General features: G+C 37.1%; 1 protein-coding gene across 1 annotated transcript in view; it reads right to left on the bottom strand.

Moving 5' to 3' along the window:
• The window catches only part of bmp2k (BMP2 inducible kinase), a 67,034-nt gene that overhangs the window by 23,902 nt on the left and 19,645 nt on the right, over nucleotides 1–23,487 (bottom strand). Inside the window, 9 exon segments of the mRNA XM_059336578.1 lie at nucleotides 46–221; nucleotides 840–919; nucleotides 1,030–1,133; nucleotides 4,099–4,231; nucleotides 5,581–5,662; nucleotides 10,391–10,512; nucleotides 22,881–22,904; nucleotides 22,906–22,926; nucleotides 22,928–23,025. Of these exon segments, the coding sequence (XP_059192561.1) occupies nucleotides 46–221; nucleotides 840–919; nucleotides 1,030–1,133; nucleotides 4,099–4,231; nucleotides 5,581–5,662; nucleotides 10,391–10,512; nucleotides 22,881–22,904; nucleotides 22,906–22,926; nucleotides 22,928–23,025 (840 nt within the window).

Genomic DNA, 23,487 nt, shown 5'->3' with positions numbered 1-23,487 from the left:
AAAAAAAAGACACAAAATGAGCGTGTCCCCAGCTGAGTAACGAACCTTTCTGTCCGTTGCTGACGGGCGCTGCAGCGACGCTCATCTTGACCGGCGTCACCGTGTTGGCGAGCGGCGGTGTCACCGTGTTGGCGAGCGGCGGCAGCACGTTGCTGTTGGCGGCTTTGGGTCTCTGGCGGGGAGCGATGGACGTCTCCGTGGGACCCACGTCCTCCGTTATCCTGCAGGGACCACAAGCTGCTGCTTTACTTCATCAACCACCTCTACTCATCTCTAACTCCTTTATATCAGCACTAGAGATGGATGTCAATGGTTCATTTCCATTGGAAGACCCTGATTAACCTTAAACAGCACAAACAGTCACGGAAACAATGATCAGACCTCCTGGTTTTCTTCAGTTTCTTGTTCATTTTAATGTCTGGTGCAACTAAAGTACATTTGTTTGTCATTTTTGCATCTATTTTGGTAATTTTTGCATCTATTTTTTTTGTCATTTTGCATCTATTTCGATAATTTTGTGTCATTTTTTGGTCATTTTTGCATCTATTTTTGGTTGCTTTGTGTCTTTTTTTGTCATTTTTACATCTATTTTCAGCTCCTAAATTAATCTCTCAGATATTTTTGTTCTTATCATTATATATCCAAACAAATATAAGAAAAGAAGAAAGAAAGAAACTGAAGAAAACAATCATCATCTGATCATTTGTTCCATGACTGTTTTAATATAATAAGAGTTTTCTCTTATTATACCAGTTTATAACTCATGTATCTGTACCAGCGCTAGTTAACATATATATATCTGTATATATATATTTATATATGATAAAGTAATAGGTTACCTGGCTTTGGTCATGCTCTTCCTGGCAGCGACCTCGCTGGCTGTTAGCGGCTCTGGGAGAGACGTCGGGATGGGAGAGTTCTGGGAATAAATAAATAATATATATAATAAAGAGGTTAACAGGAGAATCAGCAGGAGGATGATGTTAATATGAGGCTGAAGACGCTGATTTTTCCGTTCTGGTGACTCACAAAGAGATTTGGCACTGGACATTCTTTTCCAGCTAATTTGAAGGCAAAGTAGGACACTTGGTAGATGTCTGGTCTCTTCTCCTGGTCCGGCTCCAGCATAAACCCTGAAGGAAACACAGACACATTAAAAAAGACACAAAATTAGTAAAAAAGACACAAAATTAGTAAAAGAGACACAAAATTATTTAAAAAGACACAAAATTATTAAAAAAAAGACACAATTATTAAAAAAAGACACAAAATTATTTAAAAAGACACAAAATTATTAAAAAAGACACAAAATTATTAAAGACACAAAATTATTTAAAGACACAAAATTATTTAAAAAAGACACAAAATTATTAAAAAGACACAGAATTATTAAAAAAGACACAAAATTATTTAAAAAAGACACAAAATTATTTAAAAAAGACACAATTACCAAAAAAACACACAATTATTAAAAAAGACACAAAATTATTAAAAAAGACACAATATTATTTAAAAAAGACACAAAATTATTAAAAAAAAGACACAATTACTAAAAAGACACAAAATTATTAAAAAAGACACAAAATTATTTTAAAAAGACACAAAATTGTTAAAAAGACACTAAATTATTAAAACGAGACACAAAATGACAGAAAAAACTAAATTACTTAAAAAAAGACACAAAGTTATTTTAAAAAGACACAAGACTTCTTTAGACTTCTTCCATCTTACCAGTAATAAAGGTTACCTTTCATAGAATTACTTGACACTTTTAAAAAAGGACTAAAAACCTTTGGTTCCTCCCATCTAGATGGTTTTTACATTATGTTTGTATACTCTTTCTTCTGTTTTTAGCTGTTTTCTTTCCTTTTTTATCCTTTTTATAATTAGACTGTTGTGTGTTTAACCTGCAGCACTTTGAGATTTCCTCTAATGTAAAATGCATGACAAATAAAATGTATTATTATTATTATTATTACATTTTCAGCATATATGTCCTAATCACAAAACGACACCAAAATGACCAAAAAAATTCACACAATTAACAAAAAAGACACAAAATTATTTTAAAAAAGACACAAAATCACTAAAACAAGACGCAAAATTATTAAAAAATACACAAAAATATTAATAAAAGACACAAAATTATTAAAAAAAGACGCAAAATTATTAAAAAAGACACAATTATTAAAAAGACACAATTATTAAAAAAGACAAAATTATTTAAAAAAGACAATTATTAAAAAAGACACAAAATTACAAAAAAAGACACAATTACCAAAAAAGACACAATTACCAAAAAAGACACAATTATTAAAAAAGAAACAAAATTATTAAAAAAGACACAAAATTATTTAAAAAAGACACAAAATTATTAAAAAAAGACACAATTACCAGAAAAAGACACAAAATTATTAAAACAAGACAGAATTACCAAAAAAACACACAATTATTAAAAAGACACAAAAGTATTAAAAAAGACAGAAAATTATTTTAAAAAAGACACAATTACCAAAAAAGACACAATTATTAAAAAGACACAAAATTATTAAAACAAGACACAATTACCAAAAAAAGACACAAAATTATTTTAAAAAGACACAAAATTATTTTAAAAAGACACAATTACCAAAAATAGACACAATTATTTAAAAAAGACACAAAATTATTAAAACAAGACACAAAATGACAGAAAAAACTAAATTACTTAAAAAAAGACACAAAATTATTTAAAAAAAGACACAAAATGACTAAAAAAGACACAAAATTAGCAAAAGAAGACACAAAAAGACTTAAAAAGACAGGAAAAGTCTTGAAAAGGATTAAAACCAGACAGAACAGCCTTTATCAGACTCCATGGAGTTAATTGTTTACTGTGGCTGATGTGTAACGTCCCTGTGTGGCCACTAGGTGGCTGGTGTGTAACGTCCCTGTGTGGCCACTAGGTGGCTGGTGTGTAACGTCCCTGTGTGGCCACTAGGTGGCTGGTGTGTAACGTCCCCGTGTGGCCACTAGGTGGCTGGTGTGTAACGTCCCTGTGTGGCCACTAGATGGAGCTGTTGGCTAACTCATGATATAGAGGAAGCTCCACTAGACGAGGCGTTCAGGGAACCAGACAGAGCCGTCTGACTGGTTCAAACAGGATCACGTCGTGTTAAAGCAACAACAGAGTTAAAGTCTCAACAGTTGCTGATTGTTCTGTGAAACAGTCAAACTAGACAGAACCAACCTGGAAAACCTTCAGAAAACCAGCTGGAGGCTCTTAAAAGTCTTTTCTTGGTTGTTTCTAAAGGATTTTTTGTGCTGAATCCATTTCTGCCAGATGTCAAACTGTAAAAGTTACAGTTTGAATTAAAAGTTACCATGTTAAATGTCTAGATATCAGCTCTTTAATTAAACTCTTAGCAGATATTTTTGTTGTTATCATTATATTTGTCCAAAAAAATGAACCTTTAGTTGTTAATTTTAATGTCTGGTTCAACTAAAGGTTCATTTGTTTGGACAAATATAATGATAACAAAAATATCTGATAAGAGTTTAATTAAAGAGCTGATATCTAGACATTTATCATGGTTTTATTGATCATGATTTTGGTTATTATCAAGAATGTTTCCATGACTGTAGATGTAAAAATGACCAAAAAAGACACAAAACAACCAAAAGTAGATGTAAAAATGACAAAAAAAAGACACAAAACAACCAAAAGTAGATGTAAAAATGACCAAAAAAGACACAAAACAACAACCAAAAATAGATGCAAAAATGACCAAAAAATGACACAAAATTATTGAAATAGATGCAAAAATGACAAACAAATTAACTTTTGGTTGAACCAGACATTAAAATGAACAAGAAACTGAAGGAAACAAGGAGGTCTGATCCTTTTTCCCCATGACTGAATATAATATGAATATAATGTGTATATAATATATGTATGTTTTATTGTTTATATTCTGTTTTTTTATTTCTGTGTGTCTGTATTAAATGTCTCCACTGTGGGATAAATAAAGTTTTATATCTGATGTTAAAGGAGAAACAGAGTTAATTGTGACGTATAATATAATATAACGTAATATATATATAATATAATGAACTTACTGATTAAACAGTGCAGCTTGAAGGAGAATCTGGAGTTATCTGGAACGATAAAGGTTCCGTCACATATGGCAACTTGACTCTCCCCAAACGGAAGAGTGAAGAAACTCAGCTTGTACAACAAGCATCCAAGAGCCTGAGGAGGAAACACACAGACACACAAAACACTTTAGAAAGTGTTAAACTAAACCTGACCCTTTTCTTTCATAATGTATAAGAGCAAACTGACTCAAAATGACTAAAAATAGATGTAAACATGACTGAAAAAGACACAAAAGGACTAAAATAGATGCAAAAATGATTATAAAAGACACAAAATCAGTAAAAATAGATGTAAAAATGGTTAAAAAAGAAACAAACCACAAAACTCAGTGTGTCAGCAGAAAAAGAGAATATTGTGAAGAAGTTTGAGATTTTTTTTCTCTCGTAAATTTGTATTTTTCTCATGAATTTTTTAAATGTTTTTATCATTAATTTGTTTTGTCTTAAATTTTAGATTTTTTCTTGTACATTTATGATTTTTTTCTTGTACATTTATGATTTTTTTCTTGTATATTTATGATTTTTTTCTTGTACATTTATGATTTTTTCTTGTACATTTATGATTTTTTTCTTGTACATTTATGATTTTTTTCTTGTACATTTATGATTTTTTCTTGTACATTTATGATTTTTTTCTTGTACATTTATGATTTTTTTCTTGTACATTTATGATTTTTTTCTTGTATATTTATGATTTTTTTCTTGTACATTTATGATTTTTTTCTTGTAAATTCATGATTTTTTTCTTGTAAATTTATGATTTTTTTCTTGTAAATTTATGATTTTTTTCTTGTATATTCATGATTTTTTTCTTGTAAATTTGTCACTTTTTCTTGTAAATTTGTCATATTTTTTAGTAGTAGTTAGTTTCAGTGTTAGTTTTAGTTAGTTGTAGTTTAGTTTTATTAGTTGTAGTTGTTTTGTAATGGGGTATTTGTTGGGTCCAGATTCAATAAGGTCACAATAAATGTTTCCTTTATTTCCTTTGTCTGATCCATCTCAGCCCCAATAAGTTTATTAAGTCATAAAACCAGATAGGTGAAATAGATTTCATATCAACCAAAAAGGTTTACGGATGAAAAAAGTTGACAAAGACCAAAACGAAGGACATTTCCACTATAATTTTAGTTAGTTTTAGTTAGTTTTGTAACCACAAAATACAGTTTCAGTTAGTTAAAAACTTGTTTTTATTTTTATTTCAGTTAACGAAAACATTTTCTCAATTCTAGTTTTCGTTAACTACAATAACCTTGGTACACACACACACTTACACAGACATAGAGTCGGACATTTCCACTATAATTTTGGTTAGTTTTAGTTAGTTAAAAACTTGTTTTTATTTTTATTTCAGTTAACGAAAACATTTTCTCAATTTTAGTTTTCGTTAACTATAATAACCTTGGTACACACACACACCTACACAGACATAGAGCCGGACCTTACCCATATATCAGCCTTAGTGGTGATGGGTTTCCCTGCGTACAAGTTAATCATCTCCGGCGCCCGATATGAAAGGGTCGTATACCTGTGAGACAAAACAACAGGGAGTTCAACACCAAATACTGCACTTGCAAGTAAAATTATTTCATTTCAATTCAGCAGCCATATAATGTGCAAAAAGGCCGACCACCAAAGTTAAAAAATTAACCGAAAACATTTTCACTTAAACACCAAATACTGCACTTTCAGCACATTTCTGAGGTTGTTTCCCCTCATTAAATGCTGCTTCATAATTCTACTCTACCACAATTTAAAAGGGAAATATTACAATATAATTTATGACATTTTTGTAATGGAAAGCATCCATTACTCCCCAAAGCTTGAAGTAAATAAATTGGACGAAAAAATTGGAAAAGAAGAAATGGAAAGTGGATATTTTACCAAAACTCCCTTGTTTTGTTTTAATATTTTTGCATACGTATGCAAGTCTAGTAATAAATATTTATTGTATGATTACATGTCTACATGTCTATTGTTGTATAAACTAATAATGATAATAATAATAATAATAATAATTCCCCTTTATAAAACAAAACAGCCCATTTGGATTTTTTAAAATTATAAATTGTACAAAGTTGAATAAAAATAAAGAATGTAAAAAAAATAAAATGGGAAATATTTTATCTTTTATTCTAGTGCATTCTTTGCCAACATAGTTAGTTTTATTTAATATACAAACATAAAATATATGTGGTATGACTGCATGTCTACATGTCTATTGCTGTATAAAATAATAATAATAATGATAATAACAATAATGAATCGTCTTTAAAAACAAAAAGGCCATGTGGATTTTTTTAAATCATACATTGTACAAAGTTGAATAAAAATAAAGAATGTAAAAAAAAAAAAAAGGGAAATATTGTATTTTTTTATTCTAGTGCATTCTTTGCCAGCATAGTTAGTTTTATTTAATATACAATATATAATAAATAAAATGTATATGGTATGACTGCATGTCTACATGTCTATTATTGTATAAAATAATAATACTAATAATAACAATAATAATAATAATAATAATAATAATGAATCGTCTTTAAAAACAAAAAGGCCATGTGGATTTTTTAAAATTATAAATTGTACAAAGTTGAATAAAAATAAAGAATGTAATATAAAGAATAGGAAATATTGTATTTTTTTTATTCTAGTGCATTCTTTGCCATCATAGTTAGTTTAAAGGTTATTATTTAATATACAAACATATAAAGTATGGTTAATGGATAGAATACACAAGAATACACAAAAGTTAGACTTATCTGCTTGTATTTTAATGCATCTCTAAACCTGCAAAACATTAAAATATTATATATTTTTTAGGTAATAAAGATAAGGTGGTTATCAAACAGCCGTTCTGTAGCAACATTATAATTAGTTTAGCTTTGTTTTTAGTCTCAGCAACTCCCGAAGGAAATATCTGTCTCTTCAGCTGCTAAACGCTCCGCTGGGGGCAACGAGAGGCAACCTAAACACTGAGAGAGCGACGAGAGGCAACCTAAACGCCGAGAGAGCAACGAGAGGAAACCAAAACACTGAGAGAGCAACGAGAGGCAACCTAAACACTGAGAGAGCAACGAGAGGCAACCTAAACACAGAGAGAGCAACGAGAGGCAACCTAAACACTGGGAGAGCAACGAGAGGCAACCTAAACACTGAGAGAGCAACAAGAGGCAACCTAAACACTGAGAGAGCAACGAGAGGCAACCTAAACACAGAGAGAGCAACGAGAGGCAACCTAAACACTGGGAGAGCAACGAGAGGCAACCTAAACACTGAGAGAGCAACGAGAGGCAACCTAAACACAGAGAGAGCAACGAGAGGCAACCTAAACACTGGGAGAGCAACGAGAGGCAACCTAAACACTGGGAGAGCAATGAGAGGCAATCTAAACACTGAAAGAGCAACGAGAGGCAACCTAAACACAGAGAGCAACGAGTGGCAACCTAAACACAGAGAGAGCAACGAGAGGCAACCTAAACACAGAGAGCAACCAGAGGCAACTTAACACTGAGAGAGCAACGAGAGGCAACCTAAACACTAAGAGAGCAACAAGAGGCAACCTAAACACAGAGAGCAACGAGAGGCAACCTAAACACTGAGAGAGCAACGAGAGGAAACCTAAACACTGAGAGAGCAACGAGAGGCAACCTAAACACTGAGAGAGCAACGAGAGGCAACCTAAACACAGAGAGAGCAACGAGAGGAAACCTAAACACTGAGAGAGCAACGAGAGGCAACCTAAACACTGGGAGAGCAACGAGAGGCAACCTAAACACTGAGAGAGCAACGAGAGGCAACCTAAACACTGAGAGAGCAACGACAGGCAACCTAAACACTGAGAGAGCAACGAGAGGCAACCTAAACACAGAGAGCAACGAGAGGCAACCTAAACACTGAGAGAGCAATGAGAGGCAACCTAAACACTGAGAGAGCAACGAGAGGCAACCTAAACACAGAAAGCAATGAGAGGAAACCAAAACACTGAGAGAGCAACGAGAGGCAACCTAAACTCTGAGAGAGCAACGAGAGGCAACCTAAACACTGAGAGAGCAACGAGAGGAAACCAAAACACTGAGAGAGCAACGAGAGGCAACCTAAACACTGAGAGAGCAACGAGAGGCAACCTAAACACAGAGAGAACAAACACGTTTGATATTATCCAAACCCAGACTAGGAAAAGACTTGAAACATCTAAAAAAGATAAGAAACAGAGCAGATTACTGCAGGAAGCGGAGGAATGTGGAAATACTTTTACTCTTTTAACACATTTTGAAAAGATACAAGTCAATATTATCAAAGACAGAGATTTTAGGGGACATAAAGATAAGAGAAACACATTTTTCAGCGCAGTAAAAGGTTCTTCTAGTCTGCTGAACCATGTTTGCCAATACAGAAGAAAACGACCAGAATCTTCTAGTTCACTGTAACAGAGAGTCAAACATGTTATTCTGATTCCTCTTCAGAGTGATTCTGATAATAATCAAAGCAGCTGGCTGTGTCTGGAACAACCCGAGCCGGGTTATAAAAATGCAAATACTTGGTGAGTGACGGCAGTTGAGATGGTTTCTGTATGAGCGGCGTCATAAAGCAGAGTTTACACGAGGTCGTATAGAGCCGATAAGAACCTCTCATCTCACTTTATTGCGGCTGTAAATGTGTGAAAGTATCTGAACTCACTGCTGTGATTTGACACACAGAGAAGTTACACTACGACTGCACAATAATACATAATAAAGGTAAAGTTTAGAGCTTGTGAGCACAAAGGGAGCGCTACGTTTAGCACCTCTCACTGTAAAATCAGCTGCATCCAGTAAACAGCGCTGTGTGTTTGCAGCAGCATGTAAACTTTGTGCAGAGAGTCCTGTAAGCGTGTGCGGCTCTATGTTTGGGAAACAGAGCTATTCTCATCTGCTCCCTGTGAGCCGTGCACTCATTTGCTTTGTGGACATAAATAAACAGACCTTGAGTTGCAGCAGGTTGAAGCAACGCTGCATTTGACACAAATCTGGCAACGCGCCAGGCTTGTTTTAGATAAGAATATTCTGGATACGTGCTGTTTAACCACGGCGTCATCGACACAAACCGCATTGTTGACATACTTCACACGTGCTGCACAACTGGAGGTTTCCACCAGACCAGGGCTCTCAAACTGGTGGCCCGCGGGCCTATTGCGGCCCTCGTGACGATATTTTGTGGCCCCCACCTTGATATGAAAGTTTAATGTGAGTTTTATATGAATGGCACTTTACTGTGTTGTGTGTGGAAGGTCCCTTTAATTACTTTTTTGGTAATTTTGTGTCTTTTAAAAAAAATAATTTTGTGTCCTTTTTTTAGAATGTGTCTTTTTTAGTAATTTTGTCTTTTTTTAAAATAATTTTGTGTCTTTTTTTTGGTAATTTTGTGTCTTTAAAAAAAATAATTTTGTGTCTTTTTTTGGTCAATTTGTGTCTTTTTTGGTAATTCTGTGATTTTTTTTGTCATTTTGTGTCTTTTTGCCACTTTGTATCTTTTTTGGTCATTTTGTGTCTTTTTAGTAATTTTGTCTTTTTTTTTAGTAATTTTGTGTCTTTTTTGGTCATTTTTTTTCTTTTTGGGTAATTCTGTGATTTTTTTGTCATTTTGTGTCTTTTTTTGGTAATTTTGTGTCTATTTTTAATAATTGTGTGTCTTTTTTAAAAAACAAGTGTGTCTTTTTTGTAATTTTGCGTCTTTTTTTTGGTCATTTTGTTTCTTTTTTAAGTAATTTAGTTTTCTTTCTGTCATTTTGTGTCTTTTTTGGTCATTTTGCATCTTTTTTTGTAATTTTGCGTCTTTTTTTGGGTCATTTTGTTTCTTTTTTAAGTAATTTAGTTTTTTCTGTCATTTTGTGTCTTTGTTGGTCATTCTGTGTCTTTTTTTGGTCATTTTGTGTCTTTTTAAAGTAATTTTGTGTCTTTTTTTGGTCCTTTTGTGTCTTTTTAAAGTAATTTAGCAGGTGGGACACCAGAGTTTTACACGAGTCTTTTCCAAATCTTTTAAAGTCTTCTGATGTATAGGGAGCATTAGTGACATTCCAGTAGAATCTCAGTAACAGGGAGTGAAATGGAAACAACATATGCAGGTTAAACTTCCTGAGCTTTTAAAAACCAGTCCTGGGTTTCCCCCAAAGTTCCCATTATTCTCTGGTGGTTTTACGGTTTTACTGACGTGCAGCAGGTAGTAGTTGATATATTCATCCACTACTGTTTTAAAGTGATTTTATGCATAAACGTACTTCTTAATCTCGTCCTCCACGGCGGTCACTCCGTCTTTATGTGGCAGCAAGATCTTGTGAGTGGAACTGCCGAAGTCACACAGCACATAGTTCCCCTGGTCGTTCAGCAGGATGTTTTCCACCTGGTGAAGGAACAAACAAACAAATCAACTAAAACATGAAGAAAACATAACCTTGAATGGAAATAATAACAACAATAACATGCAAACACCAACTAGGGCTGAGACCTGGGCTGCACAATTAATCAAATTTAAAAATTCAGGATCATGATTTTGGCCGCCACGATTAAATCAACCTGATGGTCGGTGATATTTCCATTTTAAAATGCGTCTCTCCTGCAGATCTAATGAAGCACTTTCTACACCAGTAGTCCACCAACCACCAGGGGGCGGGGAAGGCACCAAAAGAGACACAAATTACCAAGGAAATACATAAAATTACCAAAAAAGGATGTAAAATGACCAAAATAAGACACAAAATTACCAAAAGAGACACAACATAACCAGGAAAATACATAAAATGACAAAAAAAAGACACAATATGACCAAAAGAGACAAGAAAATACATTTTCAGGGGCCGTTTTTCTCCCCTGAAAACAGCCTGGTTGCTGATTGGATAGAACACTAAGCAGGATGTGACGTAGTACTGGACGCCACAACAACACGCAACATTTGTAGAAGCCGGTGAAGCAGTGTTGGCAACTAAGCAACTTTGTTGCTATATTTAGCAACTTTTCAGACCCCCTTAGAGACTATTTTTCGAAAAAGTGACTGGCAATAAATCCAGAGACTTTTTCTGGTGTTATTGGAGACTTTTGGAGACTCGTTCTTACTCTTCTTAACGAGCCACGGGGGCCGGAGGCTTGTTAAGAAGAGTAAGAACGAGTCGAAGCGGCACAGTCCTCCTGCAGCAGTCTCTCCCAGCTGCAGAGCCGGAGGGGATGTTAACACCTTAGCGTCCAGTCTGCTAATTGTTAAGAGGCTAACAGTTAGCTCTGTAGCAGTACAGTGTGTATGTGCTAACAGGCTAACAGTTAGCTCTGTAGCAGTACAGTGTGTATGTGCTAACAGGCTAACAGTTAGCTCTGTAGCAGTACAGTGTGTATGTGCTAACAGGCTAACAGTTAGCTCTGTAGCAGTACAGTGTGTATGTGCTAACAGGCTAACAGTTAGCTCTGTAGCAGTACAGTGTGTATGTGCTAACAGGCTAACAGTTAGCTCTGTAGCAGTACAGTGTGTATGTGCTAACAGGCTAACAGTTAGCTCTGTAGCAGTACAGTGTGTATGTGCTAACAGGCTAACAGTTAGCTCTGGAGCAGTACAGTGTGTATGTGCTAACAGGCTAACAGCTAGCTCTGTAGCAGTACAGTGTGTGTGTGCTAACAGGCTAACAGTTAGCTCTGTAGCAGTACAGTGTGTATGTGCTAACAGTTAGCTCTGTAGCATTACAGTGTGTATGTGCTAACAGGCTAACAGTTAGCTCTGTAGCAGTACAGTGTGTATGTGCTAACAGGCTAACAGTTAGCTCTGCAGCAGTACAGCAGTACAGGACACTAAAAACTGTTCCTGTTGTTTGTTTAAAAGTAGTGCAATAAAAATACAGATGTTTTCCCAAACATGATGAATAATCCTGATGAATAATGGTGATTATTATTTTGGCCATAATGGTGCAGCCATTGCTGCTCCCCCTGCTGCCTCTAATGTGGATCTGCATGTTATTTATTGTTCCTGTGCTTGGTTCTCCCTCAGGTGTCTTTGGTTTGACCTGATTAAGGCGGAGGATAAAACTGGCTCACTCTCTCATTCACTCTCTACAGCAGCAGCAGTTTGCTCTTTCTGCCTATTGTTATGTCTTCGTGTTTCTTGATGGGTTTGGTCCTCTGATTTCCGTGGCTTTATTTCCGTTTAGGTTTAAATCAGGGGTCTAAAACTCAAATTTCCTGGGGGGATCTGGAGGAAGTATCAAAATGGCCATAAAAAGACACAAAATGACAAAAAAAAAAAGACAGAAAATGACAGAAAAAACACTAAACTACTTTAAAAAAGACACAAAATTACTTAAAAAAAAGGACAAAATGACAGAAAAAAACCTAAATTACTTTAAAAAGACACAAAAGGACACAAAATTACTAAAAAAAAAAAAAAAGACACAAAATGACTGAAAAAAAACGAAATTACTTAAAAAATGAACAAAATGACTTAAAGAAATAAAATGACAAAGACACATAATTACAAAAAAGACACTTTTTTTTTTTTTTTTAAAAAGACACTATTATTAAAAAATTACACAGAATTACCCCCAAAAAATTACACAAAATGACAGAAAAAAACTAAATTACTTAAAAAATAAAGAAAATTACTTGAAAAAGAAATAGCTGGCCTAAATAATGACAATAAAGGCCATTTGATTTGATTTGACTTCATTTTAATCTACGGTTATTAAATGTAGAAAAACTCAGTAGAGTATATCAGTTAATTCCAGTTGCGTCTGCTGTTTACTGGTTTGATTCCAGTGTTCTGTGTGTTGAACTGGCAGTGTTTCCCATACATAGACCATTCTGTGGCGCACCGCCACAGAATGGAGACCGACCGCCACAAAATGATTGCCGGTATGTTTTTTTTCCCTATCTAAGAGGTTAAAAAAACGTGGTTGGACAGAAGAGCAGCGCTGCTTTGGGGTCTTAAACGTTAGCCTACACACCGAAAACACCACATTCACACCAGTAAATAAAAGTTTTACAATTAACCTTAAGGCATATTGAATGGCTGCCGCAAATGCCGTTAACGGGACGAGAGCAGTCAAAGCGGCTGCTTCAAGCTAGCTACATCGAGGGTAGCTTCGCTTCCTGTTTTCAAAGTAAAAGCACAAATTATATCGTTATAAAGGGCAACGGGCGTTTTATTTTTGTGAATGTAACCGGAAGTGCGTTGCTCACAACAGCTAGCTTGAGTAGCGCCGAATTCGTCTGAACAAAATAGTAAACAGCTGGTATTTAGACAAATGAACGAGGCACTGGGGATCTAAACGGCTACTTTCTCACCTAAAAGGGTTTAAAATGATAATAAAGTGATATATTTAAAGAATTTAGGACTTTACAGCCCTAATATTTGAGATAGACTACTATGCCCACAGTCAAATCAAAAAGAATAGACCACATTTTTTAAGTTATTATGAATATTATTATTGTTGTAGTTATCAGTAGTTTCTCTGAATGTTTCCTGCTTTAATCCAGATGAGTATTGAAATATTTTTTTCTCGTCAAGAGGACAAGGAGCAGCATGAGGAGGTATCAGTGTGAAACAAAGTTGAACAGTCACATGGCTGGTAAAGGTTAATTTATCTGAATGTTGTATCAAACAGTGGTGCTGAGGGAGAAATAGAGGAGGACAGCAGACTAAATGCTCCTGTAAGACAGGCAGCTGCTGAAACAACAGCTGAGGTCAAACACACAAGTTTAGACTTTAAATTAAAAGGAACAAGAGGGGAAAGTCTTTTCATTCTGATTTGTCTGTGGCTGTTTGCGGTTGTGTTATTGTTTTTATGTTTTTTTTTGGTCTTGTACTGTAGGATACTGTTTCTCAAGCAAGACTTTTCATAAATGGGCCCGAACCCAAGGAGGTCCCTTATGAGAGAGCACTCTGATAGGGCATGCAAGCCATGCATATTTGTGTTAATATATTTTATTGTTACATTATTTTATTTTACCCAAACAGTTAGAACAGGTTATTGGTTGAGGTAGGTCTTAAGTTAATTATTTGAAATAAAAACCTCCAATTGAAGTTGTTTTGTGCAAATCATTCCTGATCCACAGAATCTAAAGATTGAACTGGTTGGGGTGAGGAATGAAACCAGGCAGGGTTCTGGTCAAAATGTTTTTGTTGTCTTCTCTTAAATAACTTGCTTTTAAAAGAACTGACTGAATAATTCCAAATGCTGTAGCTTTATAGTGTCTCAGCAGGAGACTCTGAAGAACAATAGAAACAGGTTTTTTCATGTGGCAGCTTCAGAAAGTGTTGAACGCCGCCCACTGCATCCACCCGATGACTGACTCCACCACACCCCACCGGTGTCAGTGGAGCACCACACATTGCTACCTGGTCTGTGGGAAACACTGACTGGTCACAATGAACAAGCAGCTCCTCTCCAGACAAGCTGCTTCCTGTTTCATCCAACAGAAACTAGACTGACTGAGGCATCGTCCCATCAAATCACATCAGCTCTGACTCTCAAATAGTTTGTGGCAGACAGATGAACAAACAAGCAACCAAGCCCAAGCTAATGCCTCATTTCATCACAGTGAGGCTGGAAGACAATTAGTGGATAAAGTAGCTTGTAAAAACCTCACAAATCCTCCTAAACTGAGTCAATAACGCAGCGATGGAACAGTGAGACGAGCTTTCATTAGACAGACGCCACATTTCAATAACCAGTCGGCCTGGAAACACGTGTTTTTATTGGTACGTTATCAGATGTTTTATTTGGGTTCAAACATAAAACAGGAACTTCTCAAAACAATTAGTCATTAAGACATTTTGTGTCTTTTTTTGGTCATTTTTTTGTATTTTCTTGGTAACAAAGGACGATAAATCAATTTACACACTGCAGGTACAGCTCAAAACATTAGAATATCATGAAAAAGTTCAATATTTTTTGTCATCCATTTCAGAAATAGCTCATACATTATATAGATTAATTACACATAGAGTAGATCTAATGTCTCTCTTTTGGTAATTTTATGTATTTTCTTGGTTATGTTGTGTCTCTTTTAGTCATTTTGTCTTATTTTGGTAATTTTGTGTCTTTTTTGGTAATTTCTTGTCTTTTTTGGGGGCATTTTACATCCTTTTTTGGAAATTGTATGTATTTTCTTGGTATTTTGGCTCTCTTTTGCTAATTTTGTGTCATTTTTGGTAATTTTATGTCCTTTTTTAGTAATTTTATGTATTTCCTTGGTATTTTGTGTCTTTTTTGGTAATTTTTTATCTTTTTTTGGCCTTTTTTTGTCTTTTTGGTCATTTATGTATTTTCTTGGTTATGTTGTGTCTCTTTTGGTAATTTTTCGTCTTTTTTGGTCATTTTACGTCCTTTTTTTGGTAATATTATGTATTTCCTTAGTAAATTGTGTCTCTTTTGGTAATTTTTCATCTTTTTTGGTCATTTTACGTCTTTTTTTAGTAATTTTATGTATTTCCTTGGTATTTTGGTAATTATTTTTTTTTTTTTGGCCATTTTTTGTCTTTTTGGTCATTTATGTATTTTCTTGGTTATGTTGTGTCTCTTTTAGTAATTTTGTGTCTTTTTTTTGGTCATTTTACATCTTTTTTTTAGTAATTTTATGTATTTCCTTGCTATTTTGTGTCTCTTTTGGTAATTTCGTGTCTTTTTTGGGGCATTTACATCCTTTTTTGGAAATTGTATGTATTTTCTTGGTATTTTGTTTCTCTTGTTAATTTTTTGTCTTTTTTTGGTAATTTTACGTGCTTTTTTTCGTAATTTTATGTATTTCCTTGGTATATTGTGTCTCTTTTGGTAATTTTTCGTCTTTTTTGGTCATTTTACGTCCTTTTTTTGGTCATTTTATGTATTTCCTTGGTATTTTGTGTCTCTTTTGGTAATTTTTTGTCTTTTTTTGGCCATTTTTTGTCTTTTTGGCCATTTATGTATTTCCTTGGTATTTTGTGTCTCTTTTGGTAATTTTGCATCTTTTCTTGGTCATTTTACATCTTTTTTTTGTAATTTTATGTATTTCCTTGGTATTTTGTCTCTCTTTTGTTAATTTTGTGTCATTTTAGGTCATTTTACATCTTTTTTTTAGTAATTTTATGTATTTCCTTGCTATTTTGTGTCTCTTTTGGTAATTTCGTGTCTTTTTTGGGGCATTTACATCCTTTTTTGGAAATTGTATGTATTTTCTTGGTATTTTGTTTCTCTTTTGTTAATTTTTTGTCTTTTTTTGGTAATTTTACGTCCTTTTTTTGGTAATTTTATGTATTTCCTTGGTATTTTGTGTCTCTTTTGGTAATTTTGCGTCTTTTTTTGGTAATTGTATGTATTTCCTTGGTATTTTGGTAATTTTTTATCTTTTTTTGGCCATTTTTTGTCTTTTTGGCCATTTATGTATTTTCTTGGTTATGTTGTGTCTCTTTTCGTCATTTTGTGTCTTTTTTTTGGTCATTTTACATCTTTTTTTTTAGTAATTTTATGTATTTCCTTGATATATTGTGTCTCTTTTGGTAATTTTTTGTCTTTTTTGGTCATTTTACGTCCTTTTTTTGGTAATTTCATGTATTTCCTTGGTATTTTGGTAATTGTCTTTTTCTGGCCATTTTTTGTCTTTTTGGTCATTTATGTATTTTCTTGGTTATGTTGTGTCTCTTTTCGTAATTTTGTGTCCTTTTTTAGGTCATTTTACATCTTTTTTTTTTAGTAATTTTATGTATTTCCTTGCTATTTTGTGTCTCTTTTGGTAATTTCGTGTCTTTTTTGGGGCATTTACATCCTTTTTTGGAAATTGTATGTATTTTCTTGGTATTTTGTTTCTCTTTTGTTAATTTTTTGTCTTTTTTTGGTAATTTTATGTATTTCCTTGGTATTTTGTGTCTCTTTTGGTAATTTTGCATCTTTTCTTGGTCATTTTACATCTTTTTTTGGTAATTTTATGTATTTTCTTGGTATTTTGTTTCTCTTGTTAATTTTTTGTCTTTTTTTGGTAATTTTACGTCCTTTTTTTGGTAATTTTATGTATTTCCTTGGTATATTGTGTCTCTTTTGGTAATTTTTCGTCTTTTTTGGTCATTTTACGTCCTTTTTTTGGTCATTTTATGTATTTCCTTGGTATTTTGTGTCTCTTTTGGTAATTTTTTGTCTTTTTTTGGCCATTTTTTGTCTTTTTGGCCATTTATGTATTTCCTTGGTATTTTGTGTCTCTTTGGTAATTTTGCATCTTTTCTTGGTCATTTTACATCTTTTTTTTGTAATTTTATGTATTTCCTTGGTATTTTGTCTCTCTTTTGTTAATTTTGTGTCATTTTTCGTCATTTTACATCTTTTTTTTAGTAATTTTATGTATTTCCTTGCTATTTTGTGTCTCTTTTGGTAATTTCGTGTCTTTTTTGGGGCATTTACATCCTTTTTTGGAAATTGTATGTATTTTCTTGGTATTTTGTTTCTCTTTTGTTAATTTTTTGTCTTTTTTTTGGTAATTTTACGTCCTTTTTTTGGTAATTTTATGTATTTCCTTGGTATTTTGTGTCTCTTTTGGTAATTTTGCGTCTTTTTTGGTCATTTTATGTCCTTTTTTTTGTATGAGAAAAGGAGGAGAGAGCAAAAAGAGTATCAAGGAAAAAGATTTCAATCTCTCCGAGGGAGAAGTGAGCTAATGAAAGCAGCACTGTGTCTCCCTGCTGCTGACAGCTCGGGGTTAAGGGGCTTTTTTTTGCACTCTCACTTCCCCTGGCGATGCGTGACTGGGCCTCCACGCTCTTTTGTGTCCCTGCGATGTTATGTAAGCCGTGTAGGCTGAACAGATAGAGACAGACAGCGAACAGAGGACAGGCCTGTGGAGCTGAAGGGACCTCACTGTTTAGAGGCTTGTCCAACTGGACGGAGGACAGCGGCGCTCTGATGGGACACTGAGGAGAATTCAACTAGGGTGGGAAATTACTACCCGGCCTCCGAGCATCAGCAGAATGAGGGGCAATCTGGCTCACAGCCACTCTTGATTTGAAAATCTATTCTAGAAAACCAAGTTAGCTGAAAGTTAGTGTGGAATTTTCGACATGTAGCAGCTATTGTCCTCCACCAGAAATCTGGGAGCCACATTCAACTCACACATCACAAAAGTTTTTCAGTCCTGTTTTTTCCATTTACTCCAAAATCAAACCCATGTTGTTACCCTCTGACCTGGAAAAAGTCATTAAGGCTGTTTCCACTACAGCCCAATACCCAGAATGAGGCGGTCTCCCTCACTGAAACGCCCCGAATCTGAATATGAGCCGTCCTAGAGGGACTTCTTTAGTCCCTGTAGAAGAGCAGGGTCTTTATTCTCCCCTGGAAAAAGCCTGGTTGCTGATTGGATAGAACACTAAGCAGGATGTGACGTAGAACTGGACGCCACAACAACACGCGCCATTTGTAAAAGCCGGTGAAGCAGTGTTAACAACTTAGCGACTTTGTTGCTATATTTAGCAACTTTTCAGACCCCCTTAGCGACTATTTTTCAAAAAAGCAACTGGAGACAAATCCAGCTACTTTTTCTGGTGTTATTGGAGACTTGTTCTTATTCTTCTTAATGAGCCACGGGGGTCGGAGGCTCTTCTTAACGAGCCGCGGGGGTCGGAGGCTCTTCTTAACGAGCCGCGGGGGCCAGAGGCTCGTTAAGAAGAGTAAGAACGAGTCGAATCGGCACAGTCCTCCTGCAGAAGTCTCTCCCAGCTGCAGAGCAGGAGGGGATGTAAACCCCTTAGCGTCCAGTCTGCAAATTGCTAACAGGCTAACAGTTAGCTCTGTAGCAGTACAGTGTGTATGTGCTAACAGGCTAACAGTTAGCTCTGTAGCAGTACAGTGTGTATGTGCTAACAGGCTAACAGTTAGCTCTGTAGAAGTACAGTGTGTATGTGCTAACAGGCTAACAGTTAGCTCTGTAGCAGTACAGTGTGTATGTGCTTGCTAACAGGCTAACAGTTAGCTCTGTAGCAGTAGAGTGTGTGTGTGCTAACAGGCTAACAGTTAGCTCTGTAGCAGTACAGTGTGTATGTGCTGCTGCTGCAGGAGGTGTTCACTTAGCGATCTCTGTTTGTTTAAAAACAAGCACCGGACACTCTGTGCACAGTAAGCGATGGCGGTTAATTCACCATCACTATGTTTATGATTATGAGAATCAGCACAAAACGACCAAAAAAGCACAAATTGACCAATAAAATGGGACCAAAAATATACGTAAAATGACAGTAAGTAACGTCTTTAAATCACTTCTTAAAACCCACTTTTATAAACTTGCTTTTATGTCATGCTATCTATTTCACCACTCACTTTTTGCTTCTTCACTTTTTACTTTTTTCCCTTTTATTTTCTGTGTATGTCAGAATGTCTTGTGATTGTTCCTGCTCCGTCTCTTATTGTTTTTCTTTTAATGTAAGAATAGTTTTTAGCCTCATGGCTTCATTCTCCTTGTGATTAACCGTTTCTCTGTTGAATCACTTTGTAAACTGCTGTTTTTAAAGGTGCTATAGAAATAAAGTTACTATTATTATTGTGGCCTGTGCAGAGTGTGGTGCAAGGGGGAGAAAGAGGAAAAGGAGGTGGATGAGCAATAAGCAAGGAGGGGGGAGAGGAAATAAGAGAGCAAGCTGGCAAAGGAAGCGGGGGAGCGTAAGAGGAAGCAGAGGAGCGAGAGAGGGAGAGCGAGCAGTGAAGTGAAACCAGAAGGTTCACGCTTCTGCTGACCAAGAACATTTACCTCACTTCAGTTCATCAACATCATCCGGCTGGCTTTTAATAAATAACGGTTCAAGTGGCAAAACCACAAGCAGCAGTTTATCAAGAGCTTTAAACGCTGTCAAACAGCGTGGAGAGGATTGAGACATCTTATTGTTACGTTAGAGAGCGAGAGAGAGGGAGAGAGACAGCGAGAGAGCTAGAGAGAGCACGAGCGAGCGAGAGAGTGAGAGCGCAAGAGAGAGAGAGTGAGTGTGAGAGAGCTAGAGAGAGCACGAGCGAGCGAGAGAGTGAGAGCGCAAGAGAGAGCGCAAGAGAGAGAGCGAGACAGAGAAAGAGCGAGAGAGAGTAAGAGAGAGAGAGAGAGAGGAGAAAGCGCAAGAGAGAGCGAGAGATTTGCAAGAGAGAGAGTGAGACAGCGAGAGAGAGACAGAGAGAGTGCGGGAGAGGTAAGAGAGAGAGAGAGAGAGAAAGAGTGAGACAGAGAGCGAGCGAGAGAGAGAGCGAGAGAGAGAGAGAGAGCGCCTGAAAGCGAGAGAGAACGAGCGAGAGCGCAAGAGAGAGCGAGAGAGATCGCAAGAAAGAGAGAGAGACCGAGACAGTGAGAGAGAGATCGAGACAGAGAGAGCGCGGGAGAGAGAGAGAGAGAGAGAGAGAGAGAGAGAGAGAGAGAGAGAGAGAGAGAGAGAGAGAGGGAAAGAGAGAGAGAGAGAGGGAAAGAGAGAGAGAGAGAGAGGATGAGAGAGGAGCGAGAGAGAGAGAGACCGAGACAGTGAGAGAGAGATCGAGACAGAGAGAGCGCGGGAGAGAGTGAGAGAGAGAGGGAAAGAGAGAGAGAGAGAGGGAAAGAGAGAGAGAGAGAGGGAGAGAGAGGGAGAGAGAGAGAGGTAGAGAGAGAAAGAGAGAGCGAGAGAGAGAGAGAGAGGATGAGAGAGGAGCGGAGAGAGACAGAGAGACAGCTAGAGAGATCGAGAGAGAGCGAGAGAGAGAGAGAGAGAGAGAGAGAGAGAGAGAGAGAGCGAGCGAGAGAGAGGATGAGAGAGGAGCGAGAGAGACAGAGAGACAGCTAGAGAGAGCGAGAGAGAGAGAGAGCAAGACTAAACTGACTGCAGGCAAAAACTCAAAGACGACAAGGGGACGAAATATTCAGCTGGATTTATCAGGACTGTGGTTTCAAGTCTATAAATATAAATATTAAGTTCTGTTGAGGAAGTTTGTAAATACCAACTGGTGGTAACTCCAGAGATATTCTTCCACTGGTTCTGTTCCTGCTTAAAGGAATATTATTTTTTCCAAGACTGTTCAGACTAGACTGCCCCACCAGAATGAACATGTACAACCATATATTATTACTATTTGCATGTTTAGTTTTCTGCCAGAGGAAACAAAAGTAGGCCAGCAGGTTGGGTTTCAGTTTGTTCTTCAAGGGAATTTTAGGCACTCGTGATTACTGGTGACTTTTGACAAAGGTTATAGAAGTAATGCTGCCTTCCAGTCAGAGTTGGAGGTTGGAATTTCCCAGTTGAAATGTCCAACTTCTGACCTCAAAGGGTTCCAGTGCACGACGCCAAACGTAAACAGAAAAAACATGGCTGCCTGTGACCAACTGATGGGGGTTTTTTTTTGGAAGTGTAAGCACAATTTAACTCCCAGCGGTGCAGCATTCTTGCATAGAGAGAGAGCGAGAGAGACAGAGAGAGAAAAAGCGCGAGAGAGCGAGCAAGAGAGAGAGCGAGAAAGAGAGAGCGAGAGAGAGAGAGAGAGAGAAAAAGCGCGAGAGAGCGAGCAAGAGAGAGAGCGAGAGAGAAAGAGAGAGCGAGAGAGAGAGAGAGAGAGAGAGAGCGCGGGAGAGCATGCGAGAGAGCGAGTGAGAGAGAGCTTGCGAGAGAGAGAGAGAGAGCATGCGAGAGAGAGAGAGCACTAGAGAGAGAGCATGAGAGAGAGAGAGAGAGAGCGCGAGAGAGCGAAGAGTGAGCAAGAGAGCGAAGAGCGATCGAGAGAGCACGCAAGAGAGCGAGAGAGAAAGAGAGAGCGAGAAAGAGAGAGCATGCGAGAGAGGGAGAGAGCATGCAAGAGAGAGAGAGCGCGAGAGAGAGACCAAGAGAGAGAGAGAGAGAGAGAGAGCACGCGGGAGAGCACGCGGGAGAGCATGCGAGAGAGAGAGCACGAGAGAGAGAGAGCACTAGAGAGAGAGCGCGAGAGAGAGCATGAGAGAGAGCGAGAGAGAGAGAGCGAGAGAGAGCGCGAGAGAGAGCACAAGAGAGGGAAGAGCGAGCGAGAGAGCACGCAAGAGAGCGAGAGAGAAAGAGAGAGCATGCGAGAGAGAGAGAGAGAGAGCACTAGAGAGAGAGCGCGAGAGAGAGCATGAGAGAGAGCGAGAGAGAGAGATCGAGAGAGAGCGCGAGAGAGAGCACAAGAGAGCGAAGAAGAGCGAGCGAGAGAGCACGCAAGAGAGCGAGAGAGAAAGAGAGAGCATGCGAGAGAGAGAGAGAGAGAGCGCGAGAGAGAGCATGAGAGAGAGCAAGAGAGAGAGCGAAGAGCGAGCGAGAGAGCACGCAAGAGAGCGAGAGAGAAAGAGAGAGCATGCGAGAGAGAGACCAAGAGAGAGAGAAAGTGCGCGGGAGAGAGAGCAATACGAGAGAAAGAGAGAGAGAGTGCGAGAGAGAGAGCGCGACTCAGCAGTGCAGCGTTCTTGCATATATTATTGAAACAGTTGAAGAAAAACAATACATAAGGCAACAGATCCCAATATGTCTGTTATTTTCCAGCTCTTTTGTACCTATAAAATACATAAATAATCCTCAGAGAGATCTAACAAGTGGATGGAGGTGTTTGATTGATAGAACAGGAGCAGAGGAGAGGGATGGAGGGATGGATGGATGGAGGGAGGGATGGATGGAGGGATGGATGGATGGATGGATGGATGGATGGATGGATGGATGGATGGAGGGAGGGAGGGATGGATGGAGGGAGGGAGGGAGGGAGGGAGGGAGGGAGGGAGGGAGGGAGGGATGGATGGATGAGGGATGGATGTATAAATTAAAGGATCTCTCACCTTGAGGTCTCGGTGGATGACGGGGCGTCTTGCATTGGTGGAGGCGGGGCGACGGCCTCGCAGGTGTCGCAGAAGATGTGGAGAACTTCGGCCTCGCTGAAGCCGACGTTCAGCCGCTGGTTCATCTGCTTCACCACCTGACCCGCTGCAGGACAGACACACAACACATAATATATATAAGATATAACTGGGCAAATGGTACCTTAACGCAGTAGTTCTCAACCTTTTTGAGTCGCGAAACCCAATTTAACATGCATGTTGTCCACGACCCCCGCTCACTGAACACAATCTCACACACACAGTTCAGATCATACAAAAAGAAACAAAATGACCACAAAAAGACACAAAATGACCAAAAAAAGACACAAAATGACCAAAAAAAAGGAAACAAAATGACCAAAAAAAGACACAAAATGACCAAAAAAGACACAAAATGACCCAAAAAAGAAACAAAATGACCAAAAAAAAGACACAAAATGACTAAAAAAAGACACAAAATGGCCAAAAAAAGACACAAAATGACCAATAAAGACACAAAATGACTAAAAGAAACACAAAATTACAAAAAAAAAGACATTAAGTGACCAAAAAGACTAAAACACATTAA

The sequence above is a fragment of the Centropristis striata genome, chromosome 7, assembly GCF_030273125.1.
Source record: "Centropristis striata isolate RG_2023a ecotype Rhode Island chromosome 7, C.striata_1.0, whole genome shotgun sequence".
NCBI classification, from domain to species: Eukaryota; Metazoa; Chordata; class Actinopteri; order Perciformes; family Serranidae; genus Centropristis; species Centropristis striata.
The sequence above is the reverse complement of the archived record's forward strand: the minus strand, read 5'-3'. Positions and strand labels throughout refer to the sequence as shown.